General features: G+C 40.4%; 1 protein-coding gene across 2 annotated transcripts in view; it reads left to right on the top strand.

The window, feature by feature from the left end:
• calcr (calcitonin receptor) overlaps nucleotides 1-20264 on the top strand; it is a 64374-nt gene extending 44110 nt beyond the window's left edge. For both annotated transcript variants that reach the window (XM_085261736.1, XM_085261735.1), the window contains 6 exons: nucleotides 5059-5212; nucleotides 7963-8023; nucleotides 8194-8260; nucleotides 8386-8604; nucleotides 9440-9481; nucleotides 15994-20264. In XM_085261736.1, the coding sequence (XP_085117862.1) occupies nucleotides 5059-5212; nucleotides 7963-8023; nucleotides 8194-8260; nucleotides 8386-8604; nucleotides 9440-9481; nucleotides 15994-16215 (765 nt within the window). In that variant the 3' untranslated portion in view covers nucleotides 16216-20264. The remainder of the gene's footprint in view (nucleotides 1-5058; nucleotides 5213-7962; nucleotides 8024-8193; nucleotides 8261-8385; nucleotides 8605-9439; nucleotides 9482-15993) is intronic.
• Nucleotides 20265-20499: the final 235 nt, after the last annotated feature.

The following is a 20499-nucleotide window of genomic DNA, read 5'->3' as shown; positions in this document are numbered from 1 at the left end:
TTTCTCTATTTTTATCCCTGTGTAGGTTCTCAGTGATCCAGGTCGTGGGAATCCAAAATAGCTTGGGAAAAAAGTGACTGGACTTCTTTAAGTTTCTTGAAGACGTTTCACTTCTTCAGAAGCTTCTCAGATGAGAGCTGAAATGTCTTCAAGAAGAAATCTAGTTGCTTTTCTTTCCAAGTGCCTTAGATTCTCTTTTTATTCCATTTAACTTTTTGCCTTTTTTGAATTGTTTGAAATTCTGAGGTCAGCTTAGGTAGAGGTAATAAATCTGTCTTGTGGGAATGCCTTGATATCAAGACTGAGCATAAATTTGTATGTTACTTGTGGAAATCAAAATAACAAACGCTTGTTAAGCTGCTGCTTGCTGCTTCTTAAAAGCTGTTATTGCAGAGATTCAGTAACTCCAGAAAAGGATCATATTTTTATTTTACTGCCACATAAAATTAAACGCATTCAGTCCCTCCAAGTCAATAAATACTGACAACATGTTGTTTAAAAAACGTACAAAAGATTGTAAAAATAAACACCCTCCTTGCAATCTGTAATATTTTTAAAACGGTCCTAAATAATTTTTAAAAAGAACTTTAGATGATCAAAGTGCCATACAGCAAAAAACCCAGCAGATAGGACTGTAGAGTTTGGCTCGCATTGCGCACAATCGCATCAGCCATATCCTGCTTTCAGCTGGAGTATCGCTTGCCTGACAAAGCACTGGAAACATCAAGGACGCAGCAGAGGCTTCAGCTGGGTTTTAGTTTGTTTCTAAGTCCTGCTTTCCCCCCGTTCAATGAATCTGTCTGGCTCAGGCTGAGCTGAACGTATCCAAGATGCAGACAGAAATGACAGCCGTCATAATCAACGTGAGGAAACGTGTATTTGTGCGGTGGCCCCCTTTCAAATCTCCCCCTTGTCATCATTTGTCAAAAGGTTTGTGTTGAATCTGTTACTTTCTGATGTAGTACGGTCAAGTTGTGCTAACTTGCTGCAGCATGTCAAAATAAAATTAGTTACCGTGGCCTTGGTTCTCGAGGCGGGAGCAGACAGAGAGCGCACAAGCGCCTCTGGTTGGGACCCGTGCGCGTCTGTGAGGAAACATTTCTGAAATTTACTGATGCCAGAGTGAAACTTATGAGCATGTTTTCAGTGCTGGTGATTTAGGAATGGTGGATTGCAGTAGAGATTTGCACTCTAGGAGAAAACAAGCTCTTTGTTGTCTCTCTGGAGTAGTAATAGAGTCTGGTTTGGCCTGCCAGCATTATGTGGGAGTGAATCCCCAAAGCTTATGTCAAACCAAGGAGGAGGCTGAAAACATGACAAACACGTACATGATCTATAGCAGCTTGATTTGTTAACCAGAACATTGTTAGTAACTTAAGACAAACCTTGGTTAACTGCAGACCTGAATTAGTGAAAACTATGCGCCCTTAACTCGCAGATACTGACAGCAGCGGCTGTCTGTTATAGTGAAGTGGAAAGGGAAACGTATGAAAGGAAGGGAGAAAAAATATGGCGAAGAGTTTCAAAGTGAACAACTGTTGTGTGTTTTGAGCTAAGAGGACCTCAGAGAGCAGTTAATAGCAATGCCAGCATCTCTGAATTATACTGCGGCTGCACACATGCTCTTTCACCACAGGACTACAAACCAGAAACCCCAATGTGAATATTAAAATAAATATATATTCCTAGGAAGGAATTCATCTGTCTAGGTTTTTCCATACAAATCTTTCAGGGATTTCAGGATATGAGAGCATAATGAAAACACAGCTTTGCTGATGCCAGTGATAACCAACCAACCTTTTTATATAATTTACAGAGGTGAGTGTGATAGCGGTAATGAGCAACAGCTCAAGAAACGCTTCAGCAAGTGGCCTGAAGAGCAGAGCAATCGTCTGGCTGATTAATTTGAAACAATCTGCAACTGTAATTATTACACAGTGAAAAACAACTTTTTATTAAACATCTGTCTTCATCCCTGTTTGTTTGCAGTTAGAGATCGCACATACATATTCAAGTCATGGACAGCATAAGAGGTGGACATAGATACTAGGGGTGCAACGATACACAAAATTCACGGTTCGGTATCGGTTCGATACTTTTTCGATACAAAAAAATGTTCATGTCTTTTTAATTTGTCATTTATTAAAATTATAAATATATATTTTAATTCAAAAGTACAGTTTTTAAATTTAATGTTGCTGAAACAACAAAGTAATAAAAAAATGAATCTGATTGAGGAATCACTCATCTTTGGAAAAGAGAGTTTATTACAGAGAAATGTCTCTTTCCAAAATAAAAGCTATACTATACGCTTCTTCTGGGCTATATTCTCAGCAGCATATTAAACATATCAGGTCCCCATAAGGAGAATCATGTGCTAACGGCTGTCTAAATGACTCGGGTAAAGTTTGTAGCATGCGTGCTTGTTGTTTTTGTCTGCTTCCACTTGTCTTTGCACTAGAATGATGTCAGAGTAAATGTGCAGTCATATTCGTTGTGTTCCCACTAGTGCTGTCGGCGTTAATCTCATTGAAATTATGTTAACGCCATAACACGGCAAATCTCCGTTAACGAGCTACCGCGGATCGCCCCGTGTGTGGGGCTGGACGGCCAACACGTTAACGAGCTAACTGCGCTAACACACTAGTTCCTACCAATGTAATTGAGCATTGCGTGGCACATCCGACATACTGTTTTACTTTTGTCCATGACGCACTTACCTTCAGGGTCATACGTCACATGAAAACCAAAATAGTTCCAAACGCCAGATCTGAATGAGGGTGGGGGAGGTTCAATTTACCATTTTGCAACAAGAGCTTAACTTCTGTCTCGCTAGCTTGCCCTGCGCTCAGTGAATCTGCGTTCGACTACTCCGACTAGGCTGCACTGTCGAGCGCAGATCCACTGAGCGTTCAACACAGACAGCATAGTCAGAAGAAAAGTTGATAAAATAAATTAAAAATGTTGTATTGTTCGATACATATGCGTACCGAACCGAAAGCACTGTATCGAACGGTTCAATATCGATACGAGTATCGTTGCACCCCTAATAGATACGGTGGTTTCCTGCTTTAAGCCTCGAGATTAGTGTTTTTGCTTTTGTCAGCTTTATTACTATTGTAATTCTCTATTTTCTTGTTGTCTAAAGGAAATATTAATCCGCTCCAAGATGTAAAAAAGACAAAAAGTTTTTAACTCACTCTCATTACTTATTATTCTTATTATTATTACCTTTATTATACCATAACGTCTCACTGAGATCACAGTCTCTTTTACAAAAGACACAAACAATACACATTAAAATTAAAACTTTAACTGGATTTTTATAAGACACATCCACAGGTCTCCTTCACTGCATTCATTATCATGTTTTTAAATTCACCGACAGATAGAGGCCTGTTTAAACTTGGGTCAGTCTGTTAATTATTCCATGTTCAAGGGGCTTTGTGAGAAAATGCTATTTTCCTTTCCAGTTAGGTTTAGGTATCAGTTTAAAATCTTGGTTCTTTATGAGGTGAAGCCCTCAATTATCATCAGTGTGCTTCACCCCAATTCTCCAAGCTGGATCCTTAGGCCTGCAGATGGAGGTCTTCTTGTGATTCCACGTATTTGTCTGGAAACAAGTGGGGAGACTGTGCATTCCCAACGTTACCACACCAAAACTGTGGAACAGCTCACCACCCTCTCTTCGCACCCTTGACTTTGTGGCATCCTTTAAAAAAACAGTTTAAAACTCATCTGTTTTTGTTGGTTCTTGTGTCTTCATTTGGAGCTTGTTTTTGGTGTCTCTGTAAAGCACTTTGTGACTAGTTTCTTGTTGTTAAAACTGTATAAATACATTTTTACATCTTGGTTTAAAAAAAAATAGATGTGACGAGGAGCGGTGGGTCTGACCGTAAAACTGTTCACTCATTGGCTAATGACTTGTCAATCACAAGTTGTTAGTCAGGGAGCATACCGCTGATAATCCTGCTTTAAGAAGCATGAATGTGAAGAAAAAAGAAATTTTTATGCCATATGAAATGAGTGACTGAACCCATAAACCCATAAAGGACCCCCACTCTCTCCCCCAAACAGCACAGAATAGGATAAGTGGAAGAAAATAGGTAGATGCTCAATAGTTTTTATAAATAGTATCTTAGACTGTTGTAGAGAAGCACTAATATATTGCATTGGTAGTTGCAATTTGTGAAATTACCCATTACCCTCTGGATGAATGCACAATTGGTGCCATTTTGGCTTTTGCTAGAACCACATAATCCAAACTTGGGCGCAAGGGAAGTGGAAGCAATCTGTGTTTGGATGAGTGGGGAAAAGCCATGAAAGCTGATGTGACTGGCAGAGATTCCCATCCAAAAACATGCTTCCTTAACGAATCTCCTGAGATTCGGTAATGACAAATGTTGTGGAAGTTAACTTATTTTAGGAGAAAAGTTTGTGAGATTTTTTTCTTTTCTTTTTTTAGTAGATTCTGAACACAGGCAGGTTTATTGGTGCCTGTCTGGCATTAATTAGAGGAATTATAACTGATGGCACTGCACCAGATACTCTTGATAATTATGGCATTAATCAACTGTTTTGTTTCTTTTTTTAAACGGACATACCAAGAATGTGTCATCAAGTCATCATCTCTTATCATAACGTCTCAATTCTCAATAAAAGGAACTGAAAAAATAACGAGACATGATGTCGCTTTATGGTGGATGCATAAATAGAAAATTGCACAGCTCTTTATAAAACACTAATGTGGAGCGGGGCTTTGATCCCACTGCTTTGTGAGACGAACACAATCAAAGAGGGCTCCAAATACAAAGAGAAATCATGATTCCCAACTTAACCCACCACCGACGGGGGTAAATGAATAAACATCCTCTCAGTATGAAAAAGAATAATACTGGCTAATGATTTTGTGCCACGAGTGCTGAAACATCCCATTAAATCTTTTTTATGTCTCCTGCTGAGATGATGTCACGACTGTTTCAACTGGATCATCTTATTCAAAAAAAAGACTGCAAAGCAGAAAAAAGGTTGATATGATTGATTTTGTTCTCCCTGCAGGTTGGCTGTAAGGTGTTGCAGTTCTTTCACATGTACATGTTGGGCTGTAATTACTTCTGGATGCTCTGTGAAGGCATCTACCTGCACACGCTCATCGTGGTGGCGGTGTTTGCAGAGGAGCAGCACCTGCACTGGTACTACCTCCTGGGCTGGGGTGAGTCATTTTTACCACGTCCCGTTTTGTTGTTTTGTTTCTTTGCTGTAGTGTGTCTGTAAAAACGTATTCTTGCAGCTTGAAAAATCCCAGAGAAGCAGTTCAACAAGATTGGGTAGAATCTAACAATTTTCTTGTGACTGAGGTTATTTTAATATCAAGCGTGCGGTCATTCAGTTTAAGAGCATCATTTGTACGTTTCCTGTTCAGACAATGCTCTCCCTTAAACGTCTGCACTCAGTTTAATAGTCTTCTGAACTCAAATGCTTGCAAACATTTCCATCCTTGCACCCGAGTTTCTTTTGTTCACTTGCTCTTGGACCTCCAGTCCTGCTCATGCATCTTTATGTATGAGCTGATAACCCTGCGGTGGTGGTGGTGGGGATTCCAAAAAGGAGACAGTTCGCCGTATGCCGTTCCCCAGCTCTTTGTTCTCACATTTCCTACTTACATCTACTGTCCTTTCAAGTCTTAGATATGGTGTTGACCAATGACATTGTACTTTCCCCCATTTATGAGTACATGTGCTTTAATTCTGTGAGAGTCCTTTAGGAACAGATATTTTCAGATATTTTCTGACTTAGAAATTTGTGCCTTCCTTTTGTACAGTCACGATTTTATATACATGCATGCACCATATGTTTTAGAAGAGCGGTCCCCAACCGCCGGGTCATGGACTGGTTCTGGGCCGCAAGAGTTGAGGCTTGGGTGTGAAATTTATGGTTTCATGGTTTTTATCGTCAACTTGGTGTTTGTAGTTGTCTGTCTTATTTTGAAATAAATATTTACACGTTAAGGGGCAGAGAGGAGGACGTTACTCTCAATGTTGTTGGCGCATTTCAGGAGGACGCTGTTAACAAAGTTATACAATTACACACTGACTTCGCGTTTATTATTATATTTACAAAATACCACCGTTTTTGTCTTGGTCGTATCATTTTATTTTGTTGTATTTATCCGCGACACATCCGTGAAAATATTGTCTGACATTAAACCGGTGCATAGCGCAAAAAAGGCTGGGGACCGCTGATTTAGAAGAACACACTATAGTAGGCTTATTGTATGTACTAAATCAAGCTTTTCATTAGATGAGCAAGACTGCTAGTGACAAATGAATAAAACAATGAACTGACTCGCAGGCTGGCTGATTTATTTTTCCCTTAAGCTGGCTGTCACTTTATTAAATTTACAAAGTGAGCAGAGGTAGTGACTGGGACCCAGAAGTTTGATAAACAAACAAGCACCTTTCATCAGAATCAGAATCAGAATCAGAATACTTTATTGATCCCTGGGGGAAATTATTTTTTGTTACAGTGCTCCATTTTAAACCAACATTAAGACAAGACAGACAATACGCTAACTAAGAATAGTACAATATATACATATATATACATACATACATACATAAGTCACTTATAAATAAATATTTGGAAAAGAAACATGTGTAGTTGTAGCAGCAAACAGTGTGTTAAGTGGATGCGTTGTACAGGGAGATGGCCACAGGCAGGAATGATTTCCTGTGTCGTTCAGTGGTGCTTTTCGGTAATCTCAGTCTCTCACTGAACGAGCTCCTGTGACTGACCAACATGTCATGGAGTGGGTGGGAGGTGTTATCCAACATTGTCTTTATCTTGGACAGCATCCGCCTCTCCGACACCACCTTGAGGGAGTCCAGCTCCATCCCCACAACATTGCTGGCCTTACGGATCAGTTTATTAAGTCTGTTGGCATCTGCGACCCTCAGCCTGCTCCCCCAGCATGCAACAGCATAGAGGATCGCACTGGCCACAACAGACTCATAGAAAATCCTCAGCATTTTCTGGCAGATGTTGAAGGACCTCAGTCGCCTCAAAAAATAGAGACGACTCTGGCCCTTCCTGTAAAGTGCTGTGGTGTTTTTAGCTTTCATGCAAGAAGGTGGATTAGACTGGATCACAGGAAATCTGTGCAAGCAGCAGTATATCGTAGATCTGAGCAAGCGCAGAGCAAATATGCTCGCGAGCAGTCGTCTGTTTGATCAGAGGGCAGAGTTTGCATTGTAATATCTGAATGTGAAAGCAAGAAATCATGGTCTTGGATAAAGGTATTTCATTGTGGACATGCTGACAGCTTTATTGGCCCTCCTGTCGCTTGGTGCTGCTCCTGTCTTGTTTTCCACACTGCTCCAAACAGGAATAACACAGTCTGTCAAAAAAAAAAAAAAAAAAAAAAAGCAGGCAATGGAACTGGATGGATGATCATCATTAAAAATGTTGGGATAACCTTGAGTAGAGTCTTTGCTGTGTGTGTGTGTGTGTGTGTGTGTGTGTGTGTGTGTGTGTGTGTGTGTGTGTGTGTGTGTGTGTGTGGATGGATGGAGGGAGGCCAGCTTGTCAGATCCATCTGTGGCCAGCACACTGCAGGGCCTCATTGAAAATGGACCCTACATGGAGTTTTGTGTTTATATCCAGAGGAAAAGATGAAAAATCTGTGCCCAGTGTCTAGTGGGTGTTTACCTACACAATGTCAAATTAGAGGGAAAAGTAACAGAAAATTAACCGTGTGGTAGTGTTGTCTTTGTTGTTAGCGGTGCAACAATAAAGCTGTCGCAGGAGAGTTTGCAGAAATAAGGAGGACCCAGCTTTCCAAGGAAAGTTTCATTAGACCAACAAACAAAGCTAAACCACGCTTTCACAGTTGTGTTAATGACAAATGCAATTTCACAAAACTCACTCAAGACCTCATATGGCTCCCATCTTTTCCTCTCCAAGGTTTTCCTCTAGTGCCTGTATCCATCCACGCCGTGGCAAGGAAAAAGTATTTTGACGACAAGTGAGTAATGTTCCAGAAACCTCGGCAAATAAACAGAAGATGTTTACATTTGCGCTGGGCTGTGTGCGGTAGAGTGAGAGCGTGCAGGCGCGCGTGTTTTCATATGTGTGTGCACGCATGTGTATTTTGGGAGGCTGACAGCACTGACTGATATGTTTTTCCTTCTGTAGCTGTTGGATGAGTGTGGAGACCCATCTGCTCTACGCCATCCACGGCCCTATAGTGGCAGCACTTCTTGTAAGTCTGCTAATCCACTGTTTCCGCACAGAAAAAGCACGAAAAACTAATTTTACATGATGAGTCTTTATATTTTTGTATTCATTTAGAGTTTAATTCATGATTTGTTTTTTCTTTTTCTGTAGGTCAATCTCTTTTTCCTGCTAAATATTATCAGAGTTTTGGTTACCAAGTTGCGAGATACGCACCGGGCAGAGTCCAACATGTACATGAAGGCAGTGAGAGCCACCCTGATCCTGGTTCCCCTGCTGGGAATACAGTTTGTCATCATTCCCTGGAGGCCGGAGAACCGGCTGGCTGGTGAAGTCTACGAGTACATAATGCACATACTCATGCATTACCAGGTAGGCACGAGCTGCAGCAAACACACAGGAGCTCAGTTCAGAGTAATCTAACAACGACTTGAAAAAGGAGGCTAGTGCAGCTTCACTGCCCTGGGGATTCAGCCGTTTTGCACCTCGGGCTTAAATCATAATGACCTTGGAAAAAAGCAATTAAATTATTGCAATAAATATGCTTAGCATGAGCTTTACTTTATACGGAAACCTTAGTGCAAAACTGAGACAGTGTACAACCTAGATTTGTCCGTACCCTTGGGCTCCCCAGGCTCACGATGCTGATTTTTAATTTTGCATGACTGAACTTTTACGCCCTTAAAAACATCGTTCTCTGCCCTGTGGTTGTTATTATCTATTCATGTGACTCCCTTAAAAAAACATTTGGGTTCAACCATAGCTTTGTTTTATGTTTTAGAAGATTCTTAATTTACTCCTTCCCCCATAAAGACGACATTTGAAGGAGGTGGGCGTGAAATACGACAGAAGCCGCTCAGTTCAGGAAAAAGAAATGAGGGTTGACCCTGGTAGGCATTCACAGGGGAAAGAGTTAAACAATCCATGAAATATTTATGGCCCATTAGATAATTCTGTTGTTGCCCCAATATTTCTTTGTATTCTCTCTTTAAAAGTTGCTTTCCCGTCTCACTTCTATAAAGTCACACCCTGTAAAAAATAAATAAATAAATAAATCATGTGTCTAAGCAATTCCTTCCTCCAATGGTTCAGCAGATGGCTGCACTGTCTGAGACTACTTCTGTTGTGATTTTTTTTTAGATGTAAAAAAGCAAACTGAATTTACTAGAAAAGAAATGATTATCTCCTTTTTCCATCTTTGTTTCAGGGTTTGCTGGTGTCAACCATATTCTGCTTCTTCAATGGGGAGGTAAGGGCTGTCATTTAGTTAGCTCATTAGCTAACATTAGCGCTGCTCGCGTGTCATTTGTTGCTAGGTGTAAGAAGGCAGTAAGGGGAGCTTACGATGCTCATTTCCAATTCCATATTTCTATTTTTGGATCCTACTAGAGTAGTGTTGCAAGATTTACAGTTCAAAATCATTTTTATTTATTTTATACTCGCCTATTTTACTGCTCTCTGGGTTTCCCAGTATCTGAAACAAGCTGCGTTAGCTCCTTTCTTCCCTCTCTCTCTGAGCCAGTTTTCTTCTTATATGCTAGCCCTTCCAAAAACAAGTTTTGAAAAGGTGGTGGGGCTGCTGTGCTCGCAACCCGCTGTGTGTCTGACACAATTGGTTCACTTTAATCAGTAAGTAATTAATAAATTAGCTTTAGCGGAAACAAAGGGAAATTAGCCCCAGGACGAAGCTTGTCTTAGTCTTTAGTCGCTACGTGTAGCTAAGCTAACATGCCTGATTATGAGTATCATATTTTTATTTAAGCGTGGTATCAATCATAGCGGTTTACTTCTGGCAAGAAAGTGAATAATCCCCCAAATATCTGAGAGTTCCTTTAAAAAATATTGTACCCCTGTGCCATGTTTGACATCATAATAGCGTAGTTTTGATTGAGCAATTGGCCTTTTGGAAAGGTCAACCTGCACATGTTACTCTGGGAGCTTTTCAGTGATTGTGTAATAAAACCGCTCATCCTTTATGACATTATGCATGACACATCAGACTGCATCAGGTAAAACATTTTCAAAATTTGTTTTCAGGTCAGATCTCTTCCATCTGTATCGAGAAGTGACCCATGAATACCAAACACAGACTCATAGTTTTGGTTTTGGCCTTGAGTACGTGGGTAAAATAGCTGTAGCTTCGCAGAGATCTCTCCAAATTCCAAATGTAGCAGGTTATAAAACATTCCTCCGCTTTTTCCTCTTCTGAGACCAGTCTGGTGCTACAATAGTAAAAGCAGAAGGGTCATGTCAGGCGAGGAGTAAGACACACTTTATAAATGACTGTGTGGTTTCCAAGCTCAGCTGAATATTGACTCTTCTTTCTTCGTTCTCCTGTCAGCCTTTCTAAGCCTGTCTGCAGCTGTCTGACAGCAGCATCCTTAACTTGATTCAAATGCTTCACCAAACCGATGAGCTGGAGTTGCATTAAACGCAGACCTCAGGTTAATAATTCTGTGAAGACCTCACAGCTCTCCAGACTCAATGTGTGAAAGATGCTTTCAAGCTCAAGTCTCCACAAGGGTTGTAACATTAGAGGACACATTTCAGGCATTTTGCTAGTCCACACCAGTGTGTAAATGGCGCGTAGACATCAAGCAATTAAACAACTATTTAATTGCTATTATCTGTAATATTTAATTAAGGCGTTTAATTAAGAAATATTTATGCTGTAAATTGTGTTCCCCAAACAAATATTGATGCTTTTTTATGAGGTGTTTTGTTGCAATAGTGGAAAATACTGCAGAGATGCACAAACTATGGAAAACATTAAAGCCAAGTGAAATAAATTTGTATGGATTGGTCTCCTGTGCTTATCACTTCACACCATGAAAATAGTTTTGGCCAGGGTCCTATTTCTAGCCAGAACCTACTGTACGGTCCCATACTGTGAGGGATGTCATTAAGAGCAACCATTTGCTGTGCAGGCTCTGCCCTCATGCAGTCCTTCAGAATGCAAAGCAAATGATGTCTGTGTGCAGAAGCACTAAGAATTTTACTGTACAATTCTTCTTCTTCTCCATTTCACAATGAAAAAAATACTCCACCCACAGTACACAGACATCCAATTAGTGGGGTCAGGTTAATTGTTGAATATAATTTACCCATAGGTCTGAATGTGAGAGCGAACGGTTGACTGCCAACCTGTTCAGGGTATTCCCTGACTCTCGCCCTATGGTAGCTGGGATAGGCTCCAGCACTCCCCCGCGACCCTGATAAGGATAAATGGAAAATACTATGGGAATTTAGGATCTTGATATTTCTTAAAATAATTGTTTTCATCTCCAACAAAATCAGATTTTTACAATGATGACTTTAGCTACAAGAGGCTTTGGTGTCCCAGAGAAAGGTGCTTTTCCAGAGTTGCTTGAGTTTGTATAACAAGCAACAACCCTGAGAAGGCAAAAAAAAAACCCACTGTGGATCTGTTATATGTACACTTCTTATATTTGGAAGTTGTTGCTGTTGGCCAAGCAAGGAGTGCTTGATGGTTTTGTTAGCAACAACAAAAATCTCTGGAAGACAGTGGTGGATGATCGTAGGATCCTTTCCATGATAAAGAAAAAAATTAATTTCCCAACATTTTCCAGGAGTCAGGCAACTTTCCAGGAATAGAACAGCCTGATTAGACTTTGCCAAAACACTTTTAGAAACCAGAGCAATTTTAAAAAAGCATTCTTTGGAGAGATGAGAATAACACTTAAATCTGGCAGGAGGATGGGAAGAAAGAAATGCATGGAAAATGCTTGGATCGGCAAATGATCCAAAGCATACAGTATACCATCACCTGTAAAACAATGTGGGGGAAATGTGATGGCATCAGCTTGTATGCTTTTTCATTGCATATGTTTTGATTTGTCACAGTAGGAAAAATACATCCCACTTTGGGAATTCCCTGCTTTTGTCTGTGCCGTTCCATTCTTAAGGCTTACTGCGGCACCTAATGGACATGAGACATCTTGAAGTCCACCTGTGCTTTCTGTACTGTGACAAGGCAAACACGTGCTGTGAACATGTTCACTCACTAGTGTTTTCATTTTTTGTGAGTTGAGAAAAGACAGAAGCAGAATTCTGGAGTGTAACATTTTAATTTCTGCTCAGGTTAAATCAAATCCAATTTATTGGTTTGTGTTTCAACAGAAGCACCTCACACGTGAACAATGAGCCAAAACATACAGTGAAAGCAACATGGAAGTTTTGGAGGTCAGGAAGTGGAATAATGTGTTTGCAGAGTGGCTGCGGTATAAGCCTTCACAAAAATCAGTGAAACTGGCTACACCAGGCATAGAGCCAGGGATCGCGCCTCTGCAAACATAAAAATAGACCAGGCTTGATTCCCCCCCTCCAGTACCGACACTTCTGGGTGTCAGAACTGACGACAGCTAGCATAAAGGAAATGACTCCAGCATCAGATTTTATTTTGCTGATACATCTGCTAACATCATCCTAACTCACACATATCACACAAACTAGGTAAGAATCTTAAAGTTTCACAGAATTGTGGCCCCTCAAAACACTGGAAGCATTAAAACAAAAGCTCATCGTGGTGTTTTTGTGACTCACGCAGCCCTACGCCAACCGCACGCATTCCACAGCACAATGTCCACGCTAAGTGTTAGAGCACTTAGCATGAGGTGTTTGGCAAAGAGGACCTAGCAACCCACTGTCAAGCTCTGTTTTATGCATCCAGCTTGGAAAATATGTCACTTATTAACTCGTACATGAGCAGACAGAAAGCAGTCTCATCACCGTAAAGGATGCAAACAATTTGTCAAACACAATCAATGCATAGGGCATACGTGTAAAGGGTGAACACACGAACTGTCACAAGGGAATGCAGTGGTTTGTTTGCTTCACCGGCATAATGGCCAATTCATGCTCTCTTAATCAGGACACGGGTTTCCTGGGCTGAGTTCAATTCTTTCTTTCTTTTTTTTTATTTCAAGGCCAAACTACAAAGACCTGCCTTGTTTGTTCAATAGCCCCATTGTGAGGTTAGGTCAGTGAGACAAACAGCTTTCAAACTGTATTTGTGACACCAAGCACGACGTTCAGCATGAAGCTGTAAGACTCAGATGCTCATTTGTCTCAGAATGACAATTAGTGCCATAATTTATATCATTAGATCATTCTGTGTTAATGTACCCACAGTAATTACAGTGGTATTAAGACATGACTGAATAAAATGATTACCTTTGCACCGTTAGTAGTTTGTGTTTTGGGAAGAAGAAAGATTTCTACCATATGCTGTAGACAACTTAGCATTCATGTAGTGTGACGCTAATATTGGTTTCCACGAAGAGTGTCACGGCTGGCGGGGTGAGCCGTGTGGTGTTGGAGGAAAAGGAGGACCCAAAATGCGGCAGTGACTGATGATTCGAGTGACGTTTATTTACAAGTGGTGGAGTGGCAAAAACAGGCAGTGAGGCATGACAAAACAACTGAAGAAACCTAAACTGGGAGAACTAAATGACAAACCTGAGAGCATACAAAAGGGGTGCGGGGCAGAGAGACGCAGAGACAGGAACGAAACACCATAGAATGCAGACGAGCCGCCAACGAACACAGACCGACACCCACTAAATATACACACACAAGGTAATCGGGTAATCACACACACAGGAGGGAAGAACAGTTGAACCCAATACACATGATGACCGGAGGAGACAAGCTGAACACAATGACAACAGACAGAGACCTTCAGAACAAAACAGGAAATCTAGAACCCGAACCGGACACAAGGGGGGAGGACACAGAATAACTAGAACAGAGGAAAATAATCAGAAAACACAAAACGCTGGGTCAACGACCCAGCACCATGACAAAGAGTTGCTGTTGTTTGTTCAGATGCAGCGCCAGCGGCCAGTCTGCAGGGCTGCTGCCTGAAAAGTTTGAATTATTTGTGATTGTTATTGTAAAGGAACACGCAGGAAGACTCTATTGACAAAAAAATAGTTCCATATTTCCTTGTTATTTCAATGACCTCATAGTTTCTAAGACATATCAGACACACGATTCTCAAGCAAGCTGACAGGGAAAAGCACTGCTGAATTTTGGACTGGGGCGAGATTGATTGAAGTTTCTGCATGTAACGCTGTGACTAATGATCGCATTAAGGCTTAAATAGAAGGATTATGAAGGGTTACGTGCTATAAGTCACGAGGGTAGTAATGGATTTTGTGATGACACAAATGGATTTGGTTCACAGTAAATTAATGTGTTTAATGCGTCAAATGGTTGCAGCAAGATAACAATGGTTGTCAACATGCCTATTCAAAAAGTGCTGGAAGATTTGTTGCTTATATAATCACTACAGTCATATTCTGATCATTTAATTGGTGCAAAGCCTGAAGAGAAAGAAGTTGTGCACTTTGTTTTTTAGTCAGGATGCCAGAAAGAGAAAATTGTATGTACCCTTTGGGATAATCATGGTCATGTTTTCATACCTTTGAATGGCATCGGTGGAAAGATGCCATTTGACTGTTGTTAGATTTAGTAGGTGAAATGTGTGGAAGTAAGTTTATTTATAACATGGTTATAGATCACTTCATTATGTACACCTGTTCAGCTGCTTGTTGCTGCATATATCTAATCAGTATTTAGACACGGTCTAGACAACCTCCCAAATTTTAAATTGAGCATCAGAATGGGGAAAAACGTAATTTAAGTGACTTTTAATGTGGCATCATTGTCACTGCATCATCATTGCTTGTCTACTAGGAGTTTCCTACAAACCATCTCTAGGTTTATAGAGAATGGGCCTGAAATGAGGAAATACCCGGCGAACACATGCCTTGTTGATGTCAGATTAGAGGAGACTGGTCAGAGTTACAACCAAGGTATGCATAAGAGCATCTCTGAAAGCACAAAATGCTGATACTTGAGGTAGATGTGCTTCAATGACCAAAGTAGAACATGCAAGATGTCTTAGCTAGACCATGCTCCTGTCAGATAGGAAGAAGAAACCAATGCTACAATTTGTGCAAGATCACCAAAATTGGACAACAGACAAAAAATTGGAAACATGTTGGCTGAGTGTCGATTTTTGCTGCAGTATTTGGATAGTAAGCTCAGACTTTGGTGTAAACAACAATGATGCATTGATCATGCCTTGTATCAATAGTTCAGGCTGCTAGGCCCCCTTACTACCAGCTGAGCACTGTTTAAATGCCACCGCCTTTCTGAGTAGTGTTGCTGACCATGTCAGCAGCGTACCCCATCTTCTGATGGTTGTTAAGGATAATGTACCATGTCACAAATGTCAGTTAATCACAAACTGGTATCTTGAACATGACAATAAGTTCACTCACTCATCAAAAAAGCTCAGAGGAATGTTCCCAGCCCCAGGTTGACTGTATGCCACGACAAATTAAGGCAGTTCTGAAGCAAATGGGGTTCCTGCCCAGTACTAGAAAGATAAACCTTGTGTATTTATCTCTTTTTATAGTGAGATGATCTGGCCACATGCACAACCTGGCCACCCCCGCCCCCCAAAAATGGATATTTACATTTTATAGCTGTCATCTGCTAATGTGATTGAAATTTGAGTGGCCCACACATGCTGCAGTAATAACATGCACATCAGTTAAGATCATTGTCAGTTGGATCAGTGTTGTCACAAACTTCTCCGACTCAAAACACAAAAACAAAGCTAGCAGTGAAGTCAAATAATTAAATTAGATGTAAAATATTATTATTAAGGCTGCATTTGTAGATATGAGACACTAAACTACCTTTTTTATGTGCTTGTGTGACATCCAGGTGCAGGCAGCTGTGAAGAGACAGTGGATGCAGTATAAAACCCAGTGGGGTCAGAGACGAAAGGACCACTGCTCGATGCGCTCCACGTCCTACACAGCTACCTCCATCACCGAGGTACCCGCCTTCATGTACCATCACGACTGTAACACCGAACACTTGAACGGGCGCCACACGGAGGACTCTGAGCTGGTGGCGCTAAAGTCGGGAGACACGTACGCTTGAGTAACGCCGAGGATAAAATGCGTAGCGGTGGAAAAAGCCGAGGACGAGCAACAAAGTAAACGTACAGCAAAAAGAAGAAAATGAATTCAGTTCACCTGCCATATCTCAGCGATTAAATCTCCGGGGTTTGCTCAGCTCAGGAGGATGATAGAGGCCTGAAAACAAAAAGCTCATTGACGTGGATTAGCTACAAGGCTGACACTTTACTTTACATTGCTGTTGCAGCTGCTTTTTCAGAACTTTGATGTTGAGAACTTGTGACGTAAGGAGAGCTGCTTTTGACATGTGTCAACTTCCTAAAGCTGCTAAACTGCGTGTGCCCGCTCGCAGTGATGGAGGCTTGCACTAGTGTGGAAATAACTGTGACTGTGTGAGGGTAGCAAAGTTTTCTTTCTTTTCCTGACGGTGCTGAAGGTGACAGCGATGATGTAGAGGTGAATAATGACTGCAATGGTGTTGATGATGACTATCAAAGAGAAGTAGACGAACCAATCATTCCTAACCTCACCTATACCAAAGGGTACTGTTTGGTGGTCACGACCGCGGGGGGACGTACTATGTCCAGCTAAGCACAGGTGCCATAAAGCAAAAGACACGGACGCAAACACACACGCAAACGTCAGCAAACCTCATCGACCTGATCAAATGTGCCATGAAAGAGGTCAACTTTCAGAAGACCCTCTCCGCTCCAACCTCTGGAATTGTGTACATAATGTATGTTCACCATGTTTCATTTTAAAAAAAAGTGTTTTAAATGTTTTAAAAAGATTTTTGTTTTCCCCCCACCCACACTTTCTATCAATGTTTTATCCTTGCCGATTCCCTAGTACGTGCTCAGTAAATGTCCCGTGATGCTGCATTCCTGACTGCTTTGTTGTTATGCAGTTGCTGTATTTGTGCCGATGCTGAAGCTCACAGGGCTGTGACGCAAAAATGCACACACACGAAATACTTCAAAGCTAAAAATAAAACCGTTCTGTTGAGGCCGAAGAGCCACCGGAGTTGATCCACTGTGTTCCGAGTTATGATTCAGTCAGCTCTGCCAATGGTTCTAATTTATCCTCAGCCATCCTTTGTGAGCTCATGATGTCTCTAATCTGTCACCTGCTCTTATCTGGGAAAAGAGAAAGGCTCGCTAAAGATCAAATCCAAACTGTATGCGCACACTAAACCTACCGATGTCTTAAATGCATGTTCGCGTCTTTGTCACGGTCTTGCACAAACATGATGTTTAAACTCATCCATCAGTGGTCCTAAACACGTTCCTATTACTCCTCTGCCTTTTCTTTATTAGGCTTGGTTAAGGGTTTGTTGAAACCTTAGTAAATGCTGTGTCTTGCATTTATCTGTGCAAGGTCCTTCAAATCTGGTCATTTTTTAAACTGCATGTCCAATAAGAGACATTTCAGTTCCACCAGATCAAAACATTTATATTTCTAGAGCATGTAGCCAATGGCTATTAAATCCTCTGGCTGCTCACATTACTGTGATTTGTTTTTGCCTCCCTAGCAGCAACTTCTCTTTGCTTACATTGTCAAAATGGAAAAGCGTTCCAAGTTGAGCTAAATTCTTGGTAAAAGGCATGTAGAAGTAACATCTTATATAATAAAGCTGGTGATACTCGGTATCTTTTGCACTTTTAGTAAGCAGAAATTCAGCAGTGCGTCAGCGTGAGTTGTTCTCGCTGGCGCTCGTGCTGATTTCTCCAAAATAAAGATGTACATCTTTTAACATGTAAACACATTTACTTATCTAGTACTTTAAACTAAAGGCTGAGTACTTGGAGGAGGGGGAGACCTCGAACCTTTTTAAAAAAATATTACTCAAACAGAGGTTTGCTCAAGAGTTGTCTGCCATATTGGACGTGATACAACCACCGATTGTGAAGTGTGTGTTCCCCAAGTGCTTAGCAAGTGATTGGCTGTCACTTGGTGAAATCGAATGCAAAGAGCACCTGAGCACCTTATGATTGCTGTGGTGGTGATCAAACTGTTGTGGTCACCTGTAAATTTGCAGACTGTGTTGTCTACAAACACTCACTTTTAAACCACCAACTAGTAGTAATGTAATAAGACTTGACAAAGTGGATGGAGAGCAGAGAATGTTCCGCTCAGTCAATTATCTTTATTTTTCTGACAAAAACAAGGTGATAACTAAATAAAAACTAATGTACGAGGGCAAAAACTATGTTGAAACATGTTGACATTTTGCCAACGAATAGAAATAGAATAGAAAAAAAAAATCTGAAACGAGATCCAATCAAAACTAATTACATTTCTTTTCTTCGGGAGGGAGACTAGATAGTGACGAGGAAGAGAAGCGTAGACTTATGGACACTTTTTGTATTTCATGTCAAGGAAGATCAGACGTTTTGTAAACCGTGTGGAGCAACTCAACAAACTTTTAGACTTTTTATTTTAGTCCAGCTTAGATTTAGTCTACTATAATCTTATAACATTTAGTTAACTACGACTAGACTAAAACTAAATTATGTTTTAGTCAAAAGACTGTGACTAAAATGAAATCAAAATTTGATGTTGAAGGTTGACCTTCAAAGTAAATGTTAGCGATCCACCCAACATGTTTCTGAAGGCTTTTACTGTGAAGGAAAACGGTCTTTGCTGCCAGGTTGTGTCGCACTCTTTGCACTTTCACTGCTGCTCAGAGAGTTGTGAGTGTTTGTGGGCAAGTCAGTGTGTTGCATGTAACTACAGGCAACCAAAACACAAGTTTGTTGCCATGGAGTCACTGACCAGGCTGTAGGCCTGTGTGACTGGAGCCTTTATCACTTGACTCTGCACTGTCATCATGTTCGTCGCACGCCTAAGGTGGCAGACAAGTTAAAATCCCAACCTCAATACATGATGCCTTTGATCATTTTAGAGATTAGTTTCAACTGTGAACAAAGAATCACTATTAATAATTCTGAAATCACAAAAATCTATTCAAAGGTGTTTAAAAACTAAATTGGCTACACACATATTTATATAATGAGAAAACATTTTTACTGTCATTTTATGTGTACGTGGTGCATTTGTTGAATGTGTGCTCAATTTTTATTTGCCTTTTCATTGTCAACTGTCGGGCACCACCTGTGAGAGATTAGAATAAGAAAAAGCTCTAAATATATCTAATCTTCATAGACATTGTGAGATCACTGTCACTATGGATAAGAGATGCTCCACAGGTATCCATGCAGAATAAGTTTGTACATTGTAATGATTGTAAGAATTGGCTTGTTGATATTCATTAATCTTTAAGTATTTGCTTTCTTTAATCAGAGGAAAATCATATGAATGCAGACTATTTAAAAAAAATATTTTCATAGCTATATAGGAGATTTATCTGAGTACATCTGAGCACTCACCACTGAGAGCGAATCACACAGAGTCACTCATGAATCAGTTCAGAAAATCAAATCATTTTGATGAAATTACTCAAATCAGGGATGCCACTATTTACTAGTTGTAATGGCGCAGCTTCTCTACAGTACATAAACCGCACGCTGCACAAGCTGAATGCATTCAGTCCCTTTTCATGGCTTCACCTGTCAAATCCTCTTACAGCCCCCACCCCTTTGCATTAAACAGACATTGGGATATGTTTCATATTTCAGTGACTTTTATGTTACCAGCTGGCTGTAAGGAACTAGGAAGGACCATAGAGAGACAATCATGATGGCAGAATAGGTTTTACTGATTCAAATGTTTTAGTATGAGAGAAAAATTATTTATTTTAGTATGAAATACATCTTCCTCTTCATTTTTATTATGGTGATGTTTCCTGGATCTTGTGCACACTGTAAGACATATTATTAGTGTTGTGGATTCTGGATTCTATATATTTTGTATGTCTGTTCATGCCCATGTAAATACAAGCAAACACTGTGTACATAATAGATTTTTGCACTGTGAAATTCTATGATGATTATTTTTGTTACCCCCCTCCCTTCTCATTTATTTTTGGCTTGTGTTTGTCTCTTTCTCCTTCTCAGCTTGGACTAGCATCATCTCAGAGCTGATAAAAAATGTATTTTGTAAAAGCCACAACGATTGGTGTTGTTTTTTTTTAAATCTTCCACCCATTTAGCACAACAACAGAGACATATCATTTGGTGTCGCTCTCTATTTCTTGAGCAATCAGCAAAAACAGAAAGCTGTGGCGTGAATGTAAAAGGTAGAAAAAGATGAAAGCTAACAATCGGAAAGTGGACAATTTTCAGAGTCTGATGACTTAATGATTAAAAAGCGTGCTTTGTTTTGTTATTTTCGTAAATAATTCGGT

Source organism: Mchenga conophoros, linkage group LG22 (assembly GCF_057382185.1).
Source record: "Mchenga conophoros isolate Kocher_MC1m ecotype Shallow Benthic linkage group LG22, M_conophoros_male_GT1.1, whole genome shotgun sequence".
Taxonomy (NCBI): Eukaryota; Metazoa; Chordata; class Actinopteri; order Cichliformes; family Cichlidae; genus Mchenga; species Mchenga conophoros.
This window is presented reverse-complemented; position numbering and strand designations above follow the sequence as displayed.